The sequence below is a fragment of the Telopea speciosissima genome, chromosome 2, assembly GCF_018873765.1.
Source record: "Telopea speciosissima isolate NSW1024214 ecotype Mountain lineage chromosome 2, Tspe_v1, whole genome shotgun sequence".
Taxonomy (NCBI): domain Eukaryota; kingdom Viridiplantae; phylum Streptophyta; class Magnoliopsida; order Proteales; family Proteaceae; genus Telopea; species Telopea speciosissima.
In genome coordinates this window covers 49,044,182-49,056,070 of record NC_057917.1, presented here as the reverse complement: position 1 = coordinate 49,056,070, position 11,889 = coordinate 49,044,182, and the positions used below count along the sequence as shown (strand labels likewise).

Genomic DNA, 11,889 nt, shown 5'->3' with positions numbered 1-11,889 from the left:
ATGCAATGTACTCATAACTGCGTCGATCACTAATACGATCCGTCGCCCGGGCAATGAGTCACATAACAAAGGTGTAACGTCCAATGGATTTCCCTGAGCCCTTCATGTTAATCCAAATATCCCCAACAGCTTTCCCAATCGCTTCCCGCTGGACCGCATCATCCATGGTCCTAAGGAGAACGTCAAAGTAGCATCATTGGGTGTCTTTTTCATGACATCGTCTCAGGTAATAAGGGTATTGTGGGATTAATATATCCACGTGACTCACACAGTGACGAAGCAGGAATCCATTCTGTCACTCTCACAATCGGTCGTCATGAGCACATGCAGTATGATATGCATGCTATGGCGTAACTCCCATTAGGGTGGGCATGTCACTCGCAATAAATAAACACCATACAGATCTTAGTCTAGTCGCTTCTCTAAGCACCTAACCTGAGTCTCTAGCGCAGTCACCCTGAAGTAGCTAAAATTACAAAAGATGCTATTTTATATCTTATATTCATATCCATTTGATGTGGCATTTTGATAATTTTACTAAAACTTCGAATCAAAGTTTGAGTAACTTTCTTTGCTTTGGACTAAAATTTGGCTATTGAGATGTATATATAGTCTGCTATCACATGGACTAACCCATGAACTGCCAAGTGGTAAATAGTGAAACGTTATTCTTCACCAGGCACAGTGACACTTAGAAGGACCCGTAATCCTACATCATATTTCTCCATTTCACTACCAATCCATAGGCATGTTCACACGAATCACACCTTGTGCTATTAATTAAAAGAGTGAGATATATGAATGTTACCTTCATTGAAGAGCCTTAATAAAAACGACGCGGGAGGGGGGGGGGAGGGGAGAGAGAGAGAAACTCTCTACATAATCAATGTTTGCAAGAAAGGTACAACATGAAACAAAACACCTGACTGTATTTACTTTAATCTGTCAAGAAACAACAATGTCTAGAATGACATACCCTTACTATACACAAACACCTAGGGAAATTCCTTCTGCACAACATAGAATCAGAACAGAGATTACACCTTTAACCTTTGACATCAACTTCTTCAGAAGTACTTTTGGGATCTGGTAAGTTAATTATCTCATCTTTCTCTATCGGGTTCCTAACACACACTGGCTCAGTCCTCGCTTCAGCCTCAAAGGAGTTCACAGATTTGTATTGGTTTTCTTGGGTTTCTTCATTCTGGTTGACATATCCTACTTCTGTAGTTTTTGTTTTTGACATGAGAGGCTTTTCTGAAGATTTCATAGATTTCTGAGACAAGAGCTTAGAGAGGGATTTTCTAAGAGGCTTCTTTGAAGTAATAGAATCTCCGCTGCTGTTTTCCTTGGCTCCTTTAGTTACCTTGTTGTGGTCCAGGCTTTTATGTGGGCTCCGACAAGACCCACCAGCTTCCGGGAAATTTTCTGCAGCAGTATTGGAGCTCTTGTGTCTTCCAAGCTTTGGTGAAATTGCACGTGTTGATGGTATCTACGATGATCAACAACACAAACAAACATAAAAAGTCAATGGTATATAAGAGTCAACTCACAGACAGATCACAAGCAGAAGCAGAAGAGATCATTTAACTCTACGGGATCAAAGGACATCAAATATAGAGAGACACAAGATATTACTAAAGAACCAGAAATAAATTCCAAGTTGCGAATTTTTTTTTAAGAAAATGCTGTGTTTGACTAAAATTCTATTTACTGTTTCAGAGATGGAACAGCAAGGGCAACTCAAGAATAACAGGTCCTGTTAGATTGATTTAACATATGTAATGAGACCAAAGAATGTGCAGCAGCATCAGGCAACACACAGACATGTTCAAGGTAATGGAGTTTCTGTAAGATTGGGAGTACTATATGACGGAGAATATGTAAAGGGGACAAAAGTGGTGAGAATGAAACTGTGACATGAGATATCACATGGCACCATGGAAAAGAATCAAAGGGCTCTGAGATTGCGGCAAATATATAGATAGATAGATGATTTTAAGCTTTAAACAAGTTTGGAAATAGGTAAAGAGAATTAGAGTTTTCAGTCCAAGGACATCCTAGCTAGGTAACACTTGGATGATTAAACCATAACAAAGCGCTTGCCGCAAATGTTCTAAAAGCCAATGGGATAAAGTGATGCCAATAAACCACAGAATACCTTTCAGGATGTAATCCTGCATACAAAATGATAAGCAAAGACTTGCAAACAAGCAGCCCTCTCACAAACACCAAAGCCAACCAATTATATGTTGGTGAAAAGCAGGTTTTAGGGTAACTGCTAGATGAACTTAGGACTAAAAGTCAAGTTCAAATCCAGAAGTGTGGAACATATTTTAAATATCAGTAAATAAATATGTGATTCAGCTAAAAAATTTCATACCCAAACCTTTAGCATGGATGTCTTCCTATTTAGTTGGGATAAGGCTCTACGAGTTCCATTCAGTTGAGTTCTATTGTATATGGTTTATTAGATTGAATTCACGATATTAAGAATAAAGCACCAAAGTTTAATCAATTTGAGTTCACAGTAGACCTAATGTTGGTACATACAGAAAATGAGTTGTGCTTAAAAAATGGAGATAATTTCCTCAAGAAAAGCAATGAAATTATCTATGGTTCGAACATGTCCTGTTCCAAGTTGTTGTTCCTTTTGGTTGATTGTTGGGGCAACGCAAGAGTTTGTGGGCCTTAATAGATCTAAGTACTGCATCTTTTACTCTGTTGGGTTGCTAAATTGGTTTTCAGTAGTTGTATTGGTTCAGTTTTTTGTGCTTGTTTCATATGCAGGATATTCGGCTTTATGGATTTTAATGCCACAATTTAAGGTTTAATTGAAATAATAAAAGTGGTCAGTCAGTCCAGCAATGGGCAATGATTTGATTTTAATTTTCTCTTGTGCTGATTATTTTTTTATTAGTTACATGATTCAAATTGGATGTAGCAAAAAGTCAATCCCCCTATTATGAATTCCTCTTTAATTTCTTCTTCAGTTTGTGAATCTCTTACATATAATTCTACTAACACCATGGTGAATCCGACTGGTTTAATGGTCGCAGGAATCTATGAACCTGAACTTAATTTAGCCAAGTGGAACATTAACATTTTGATAGGTGGACAAAGTTTTTTAACAGATGCAGGTAGAGTCAAAGTGCAGGATTCGAAGGAAGCAGAACTCTTCGGTCTTCTTCAAGGTTGGGAAAGAGCAACAAAAGAAAGCATCTCAATTCAGCAAATTTGACTATGCAACAAAGAACTTTTTTACCTCTTTACTTACCCGAACTTATATCCCATTCCCGGGAACCTTATACCTCTTTTTTTTTAACTTAGCTGAAAAAAACTGACAACTTTGAGACTATTTCTTTCCACCACTGTAAAGACAAGGAAAGAACCATTGCCTCCTACCTGTACTTTTCTTTCTAGTTTATATAATATTTTTTCTTTCAAAAAAAAAAAAAAATGTAGCCAAAAGTCCCTTTTGTATGTGGCCTAGGCATATTCATCAACAATTCAAGTTCCGGTTAATGGAAAAGGATTTGGCTATGGTTAAGAGATGGACTCTTGTTTGTGTCCGATGGTTAATGGTTGAAACCAAAAAGGATGCAGAAAGCAATCAGCTGCTGCTTTCTCTGTTTCTTCCCCTACCTCTGCAATACTTCATAAAAGATAAGTTTCTACCCAGCTCTATTATTTTTGGATGAAATTTACTCTTATCTAATAGATTAGGTTACCTTTGTTTCAAATTAGTGATATTTTCGCTCAAATAGATTCTTGAAATCTAGAATTATATGTGTTCCTGAATTTACAACAGATATCGGATCTCAGGTTCTATTTCTAATTCTTCATTCAATTAGAATCTTGAAATGTAGATTTCTCATATAATCTCACAGTTCTATCAAAAAGAAAATGAGAAAAAATTGAAATACCTTCTTCAGTTCAATCCTTGGAGGAGGTTCTTTATAGAAACTTGGTATTGGTGTAGCTTTAAATGTCAAGCTCTTCCTAAGTTCCTTGATCTCTGCTTCCTGACTCTCCTGCAGAGTATGATGATGAGATGGAGTGAATAGTCTGAAAGGGACAAGATTTAAAACACGACAATGAGAATAAAATTCTTTTTGAACTTCTTTTTAACACCTTTGTTTTGGCCTGCAAGTTGGTTCTTTCCGCTTCCTTTGCGTAAATCTTTTCTTCTAGCTTCGAAAAGAACTGGAGAATAGAAACCATAATTAGTTCATGTACTGCAATTAAATTAGATCTATCAACAAAGAGGTAATACCACCGATAGCCATTCAATATTGAAATGTTCTCTCACCTCTTTCCTTTTCTCAGCACGCTCATCCAACCTGAAGTTAAATCCCGAACTACTGATCCTCCGTTGTTCACGAGGTGTGCTGCTTTGATAATATGGAACATATTGAAATAAGGTAATCAAAAAGTGGACCAGGAAAATAAAGATCTTTTGAAAGAAAGAAGCAAAATAATAAGATTGAATGTACAAGAAGAACCCATACGAGCTACTTGATCCCGCAACCTCATCATCTTTAACAGGCAGCACTTTTATCATCAGCTTTGAGTTTTGATCATGCGATCTACAATCACATAAAAAGCAACCCATTAAGCAGGCAGCGAAAAACTTAAGGGAAAAAAAATCATGTTGAACTAGGAAAACAGCAAATGTTATTTTGCAAAGCAGGGAGAATTTGATATAAATAAATTCTTGTGAAGCATTTTGATAATATATCTGTTCCCCCTTTATATAAATCATTAGACCTTGAGTTCTATATCTGACTAAATATCAGAGATGTGATCTTAACTCATGGTTTCCTATTTAAATACACCAACTTCTACAAATTAACACATATATATGGAGGAAAAATTTAAAGAATGCAAATTATGTCAGAGAAAGCAAACTACCAATGAAGATAGAACTACACTCTAAGCAGTCTATAAAGGATGAGGCTTACTGAGAGGCTTTGGATGGTGGTGTATCGATGTAGGATTTATTCACCAAACTGGACTTCCCACTCTGTTTTGAACAAAATCCAAGGTAAGATCTTCTACATGATGGAATTTTGTAAGGGAGGAATATTGGAAGGTAAACCTTACCAGCGATCGTGGAATGCTAGGCACCGACACTAAAGTGGACCGCCTCACAGAAGGCCTATTGCTACTTGGGTTTGCATCCACGAAACTCACACCAGTGGAAGCTCGCCTGTTGGGAAAATTCTGACGAGAAGTTGTAATGCCCTGTACCACAGTTTCTGAGCCATTTGCTAGGGTATGCTTTGCAATGGTTTTCACTGGCTTGCAATCTATGCTCTTCTTCAAACTGTTGGCGAGGATTCCCCTTGATAGGAATGAAAGACTCTGAGAAAGGCTTGGTCTCTGGGTCCGAGAAACTGTTGTCAGACCCTTCCTGTTCGCTTGATCCTTGGGCATTTTATTGTTTTTCAGACCATTTTTGAGACCAGATCCAGGTTTCTACTCAAAAAATAACGCCATTTCTCATCAAATATAAATACACAATCATCCATCCAATGTTAAAAAAAAAAAAAACAGAATATGGAGACTATTGCGATACAGTACCTTAGAAGAATTCGAGCAATTGCCTCCAGCCACAACTGTGGCAGCGTTAGCCTCAGCACCAGAAGAATCAAGACCTTCAACTTCAAATAAATCTTCAGAAAGGCCATTTTTTTGCAAAATATCTGCACCGTTGTCCGCATTCTCGTTCTCTTTATTTACATTAAGAGCGCAACCTTCCCCTGGGGTAGTTTTCTCCATTACATCATTTCCATGCTCCAAGACAACCCCGTTTTCAGACTCCATAGCAGGGGGAGGTGAACTTTTAAAGTCAGAGTTCTGCACAAATCCACTTCTAATATCATCTCTTTGACATTCTTAAGAAAGGGTTTCCGTAACAAAAACTATAAAATAGATGTAATAAGACTGGGATTAGAGAAGAAATACAAAACAGAAACCCCCGTTTTTCATTTTCTGTCACCTCCTCCATTTTCAAATTCTTTACACACTAAGCAGAAGCAAAACGATCTATGTAATGAATGTGAATGAACACAGTCGCAGATATTGAAGCCTAAACTCAGATGAGAAGGAAAGAAAATATCGATGAAAACCTGAAGATCTAACACAAGTTACCATGAAAAATACTAACACAACCAGTTCCACTGGATTTCAACAACGAAACGACCGAAGAGACTACGAACTTGTCATAGATCGAGAGCGAGAAGTTAATTAGATCTTACCTCGGAACTGAAAACTCGACAATCGGGGGAACTAGAATTGAAGAGCGAAATGCTTCAGATGGTCGTCAAAACAAATAGCAAACTCCAACGATTTCCCTGAATCCTGAAGTTCTCAACAGAGAATCGGACCTTTCCACTATCCCCGCTATAAAAATTGGACCCCAAATCAAGCGAAGACGAAGAATTTTATAGTTTTTGCTTCGAAGACTCGAAGTTCAGAAAATTCTCTGGAAATGTACAAGTCCGACTGGTTCGGTCAGCACTAAAGGAAAGAAGTTTGACTTGGTCTGCAGAGAGAGACCCAGAAAATTTTAAAATAAAGAATGAGAATTTTTCAAAACATGTACACTATGTGGAGTAAAATTACGAATCTGCCACAATAGTATTCTTTCGGAAACGTAATTCTTACTTTCATACGTACGTTCTATGGAACGTAGGATTGGAATCAGATAACGATGATAAGGTTATTTTCGTCAATTAAGGCAGAAACCATAAAATCTTGTGACTTTCTCTTTGAAATTAGTTGAGGGAAAGGGACAAAATAAAACAATCGAAATGGGTTCAAACTTCAAAAAAGGTCAGAATGGCTGAAGGGGGATAATTGAATAAAGCCGACGGAGAAAACTTGAGGACCTGAGGAGAGAGTGGGGTTGGCCGGTTGCTGCCTGGGGCACTGGTACCTGACAGTGCTTCGTCCTTCTCGCTGACGTGGTAAGACCAAACAATGTGATTGGTTCCGTGATTGACCACCATGACATGTCCGCCGAACGCCGTTAACTGTCAGAACGTGCTTGCGATAATTAGCGAATTCAGATCTGCTATCACATGGGAGCGGGTGGGGCGATTTGGCTACTGTCCTGCCGTGACGGGAGCTTGAGTGTCTCTTATATTAAACGTATTCACTCTAGTACCCTTGAACAAGGCACCAATACTTGATGAATTAAGAAGTCAATTATTTAACATTTTGTAGAGGGCTCATTTTATCACCCCCGAAGACATGTTTGGAAATAATGAACACGTTCTTTTGGAGCATTAGGATTATGACCTAAGAAACTCTATGCAATTCTTGACTGTGTTTAGAATTATGTTTGAAAAATGATCAAAATATCCTTAGAGGATTGACCAAGTAAAAAAAATGGTAAAATGGCCTTAAAAAATCAATCCAAAATTAAAAAAGTAGATGCTTTTCTCACATAATATTCTTGTATAGGAAAATGGTTTGAAAATGATTTTATTTGAACACTCATTTTTAAAGAGATTTATTTGACTTTGTGGGATCCATTCCATTTAAAAGTACTTGAAATAAGCTTTTCCCATTTTTTCAAATCATCCAATTTGGATTTATAGATTGAAATATATGATTTTATAAGCATTTCAATCATTTTTTGTAATTAAGCACGATTGAGCCAAACTAGACCCAATCCAAACCCAAACCAAGCCACCTAAAATATGTGCAACAAAAGGGCATTTCGATGCTGAAGCAGGATTCTTCGACATCTAAAATCCACGTTGATGTCGAAAGCAAATTCTTCAATGCGCTCTTGATGTCGAAAACCCTAGTTTCTCCGTCAAATAAAACCTTTTTAGAAGTTGAAGTATAGAATTTGCAAACAAGTAGGACTCCTTATTCCAAGTTTTTCACACCCCAAATTTGGTGGGATAAGTTTTATTTGATCTATGGATGACCTAGACATGTTTCTAAGAGTCCTAAGCATGATTTCGAACCATTACTTTGTGCTTATATACACGGATTGAACTCAAATTTGAATAGATAAGAACATTATCCATGTTTTGTTTTGTTTTGTTTTTTTTTGGTGTCATTGATGAATAAATCGCTCATGCCTCATCCAAAGTCCAACGATTATGGATGAAATTTGATTTCTTAAAAAGCTAAGAGGTCGTGGAGGCCTCATAAATTTATACAAAGGCCTTGTTTGTATGCTTCCCAACCTTTCTAATTTAATTATGTACATTTCTAATATCTTTCTTGATTCATATTTGATTTAGTTGTTAGAAAAACCATGGGTTTCATCAAAACCCCAATCTCAGATCTCTGTATGGATAACTAGAACATAGTGAAGTAAATAAATAAACATGAAGGAGATGTGTACCTTTCACCACGTACGCTGATGAAGAACAAATAAGAAAGCCCGTTGATGAAGATCACGAAGAACAATACGAGTCCGCGTAGAAACTTAGACAACTGCGATGGGGATCTTCTACAATCTCGTAGACTCCCATCCACCTCTCTTTCTTGTAGAGAAAAGAGAAAAAAGAATAGTAACTGCAGGAACCCCTCATCATTAGTATTTATAATGGAAAAAAGTTCTCTGTCTGGGAGTGTGGCCTACGCCAGCACTCCCATGAGTCTATCTCTCTCCTCTCCATGTGAAAAGATACCTCTGCCCCCTTATTTTAAGGAGGAGAGAGATAGATACATGTGAGTGCTGGCGTAGGCCACACTCCCATACAAAAAACTACTTTCCATTTATAATACTCCCTAAACCCTAACTCACTTCCACAATGGGCCAGGTCGGTCCGGTCCATCTCAATAAAATAAATAACAAGCCGCGTCAGCCCTTGTATTTCTTGATTCTCATCAATGATCGACTCGATAATTAATCAAGCCCACACATCACTTTTGGAAAATGTTTAACATTAGTTTCATTCTATTACAAGTTTTGGCCTTGGTAGCAAGGTATACTGCAGTATGCCTCACATCGCCGTTGGAAAATGTCTAACATTAGTTTCATTCTATTACAAGTTTTGGCCTTAATAGCAAGGTATACTGCGGTATGCCTCTCTTTCCATGTTTTGATTTGATTTTTTTGCATGAATTTAGCCATGATTCTGTTGATTAATTTAAGTTATTGTCTCAGTTTAGTTTGGTTTTCTAAAAATACTATTGTCTTCATATTTTCATAAGTTTTAGTAGGTTCTTCAACTCTTAATTTTGTTACATTCATCATGGTTTATTCGATTTATTAACTTGAATATCTTTTTGTCATCTATTATGTATATTAACAGTGTTATGTAATGCAACTGGATTCTGGTGAGTCTCTCTCCTCTATTTTTTGAGTTATTTTACATCACATTTTTTATTTTCAACTTTTTTTTTTCCGATGAAATAAAGAAAACTATATTGAACAAAAACTAGATAAGTCCACATGGCTTAGGAGGAGCATTTATCTCCTTCTCGGGAAGATAGTGAAAAGTAATATTCAAAAAGTTGTACGATAAGTCAGCTATTTGCAAAAACAGGGGGAGGGAAAGCGGAAGCATCAGGATTAATCAGCCATAAGAATAACTCTTTATCCTGCACTCAGACATGATGAATCACAATCCCGTCTTGTTGAGATTTCTTCCAGCCCTTTAGTAACCCATAGAGAGTTGCTATAGTAGAGTCCTGTACAGAGATACAACCTACATCTGTAGCAAAATGGTTCCCATCTATCAAAAGGTTAAATGTCCACTTGGCTAAATTAAGTTCTGGTTCATAGAGGCCTACGACCATTAAACCAGTCATGATGGTCATAGTGTTAGTAGGATGCCATAAAGTCAGTGGAAGAGTAATAGTAGAAGAACACAAAGTTGGATTAAAAGATTGGGGCCAGATTCGGAGGTCAGTAGCCCACTTGGAAACATTTTTCATAACAAACATAGGGTCTGTCTTAGCAGCCTGCATTAGAACCTTGTTCCTTACAAACCACAGAAAATAACAAGTAATAGCAAAAATAGAAAAAAACCAAACGATAGATTGCTTGTCCATAGCCAACGATACATGAAGAGAAGAGCAGAGATTGAGGAGGGATGAACCTGAAAGATGCTCAGTTCTTAGTCCAAGCAGACCAGAAGCTCAAATACGTTTAGACCAATCACATGCAAGGAATAAATGCCAGATCAATTCATCACAATTGCCACATAGAACACAAGATGGGTCGATAGTAATCCATTTGGCAAGCCCTGCATTCAAGAGAAGCCAAAAAAAAACTTTAAATTTCGGATGTAATTTAAATTTCCAAAAAAACCTCCACCATTTAGATAACTGAGGCTGCTGCGACTTGTAATTGGATAAATAACTGGTAGCCATTTTAACAGAAAATTTGCCATTGTGTGTAAGAGATGAAGTCCAGGTGTCATCATCTAAAGAGATAGGCAATCTATGAATGGCATTACTAAAATCTAAACCAAAACATTCATGAAGCTTGTTAGTATTCCACTGGTTACCAATAATGAAATCCGAAACTAGAGAACAAGAGTAAACAGGATTCATACTAGAAAGGGAGGTTGAAATACCTGTATCGGTTGGGATCCAAGGATCAAAACAACAAAAAGTGGAACATCCATTACCTATTTTTCTAGTAACCATATGCTTAAGGGTTGGTGCAATCTTAGCAATACCATTTCATATCCAAGATTCCCTGCGGTTAAGGGCTTTATTATCAAATAAAGAGGACCTTGGGAAATATTTTCAACTTTGATATCTTGTGTCGGTGATTAGAATGTTTATTATCTAATAAAAATGCTAAATAAATAGAAAGATCGATTTAACTGGATAGATCGAGGTACCTAACACCTTCCTTGATCGTCAACTTGACGTGTACCATTTACCTTGGTTGACCTATGCCACCAGTATAATTATATTCATAGCTCCTAGACCCTAATCTAGGTGACAACTCTACACTTTCATTCCTTCTCTACCAAAAGGAGGATGTTTTTTTTTTTTAAAGAACAAATCGTTGTTCCCCACTTACAAGTGCTTCCTAGCCACAAACCTCTTCATTCATGAGAAATAAATTAAAAATTAAAATAGATAGTCTCCATCTTTTCAATATCAATTTTATAAAAATACAAATTTGTTTTCATTTTCATCATAGGCATTTGCAAATTTATTCACTGATGTTTCAGTAGTCTTTTTTTTTTTTTTTTTTTTTTTTGTGTTTCCACATGTATTTTGTATCTACTTTCTTTTCAGCCCTATCATGAAAAATGTTTATCAATATCAACAATTTTGAAAAATTTTAGTAGGATTAGCCAGTAGAAGGGCTAATGGGAAAATTTATAAAAAAAAAAGCGTACCCAATGCACGAGGCTCCCGCCACTGTCAGGTTTGGAGAGGGTCATAATGTACACAACCTTACCCCTGCTTTCACAGAGAAGCTTTTTCCAGACCCAAAAACCCGTGAACTCTTGGTAACAATGGAACAATAAAGAACATTAAATAGATACATGATACCTTGTATTAGTTGCGTATTGAATTCCGGTCATTACTTCAATCATATGATTAAACATGTATTTGATTCTTTCCTTGTTCTCAATTTGCCCAATTGTGTCCTCATAACAAAAAGAAAAAGTGCACCCCCAAAAAAAAAAAAAAAAAAAAATCCCAAATATTCATTATTTAAGTCAATAGTTTTTTTTTTTTTGGTAGAATTTAAGTCAATAGTTTAAAAACAGAACATGTGAAGCTCTTTCAAACTAAAATTTTGCAGAAGGAAAGAAGGTCAAGGCCAACTCGCTTATATTTTTCAGAACCATTCTCAATCTTCCAATGTCATTCATGACACTAGAGCTGCCAAGCCTAATGAAAATTTTCATCCATACAAGGCCTGGCATCGTAGAAGTC

General features: G+C 36.8%; 1 protein-coding gene across 2 annotated transcripts; it reads right to left on the bottom strand.

Moving 5' to 3' along the window:
* Positions 1-911: 911 nt before the first annotated feature.
* Positions 912-5,858, bottom strand: LOC122649821 (protein WVD2-like 4). 2 transcript variants are annotated; one of them, XM_043843064.1, is made up of 8 exons: positions 5,587-5,858; positions 5,107-5,481; positions 4,965-5,026; positions 4,512-4,589; positions 4,313-4,394; positions 4,135-4,206; positions 3,927-4,034; positions 912-1,492 (listed from the first exon to the last, which is right to left on the bottom strand). In XM_043843064.1, exons 1-8 carry the CDS (start codon positions 5,827-5,829, stop codon positions 1,046-1,048), a joined length of 1,467 nt encoding a protein of 488 aa, XP_043698999.1. In that variant the 5' UTR covers positions 5,830-5,858; the 3' UTR covers positions 912-1,045. The 2 variants fall into 2 exon arrangements, with proteins under 2 accessions (XP_043698999.1, XP_043699000.1); XM_043843065.1 differs by having other exon boundaries at positions 4,313-4,391.
* Positions 5,859-11,889: the final 6,031 nt, after the last annotated feature.

Bases quoted from the DNA above. Each gene is read 5' to 3' on its own strand.
- LOC122649821 (XM_043843064.1), bottom strand. From the start codon at position 5,829: ATGGAGTCTGAAAACGGGGTTGTCTTGGAGCATGGAAATGATGTAATG. The intron at 4,035-4,134 runs GTGTTAAAAAGA...CATACTCTGCAG, and splicing joins ACTTGCAGGCCAAAACAAAG to GAGAGTCAGGAAGCAGAGAT. The intron at 1,493-3,926 runs GTATTTCAATTT...TGATCATCGTAG, and splicing joins CAAGGATTGAACTGAAGAAG to ATACCATCAACACGTGCAAT.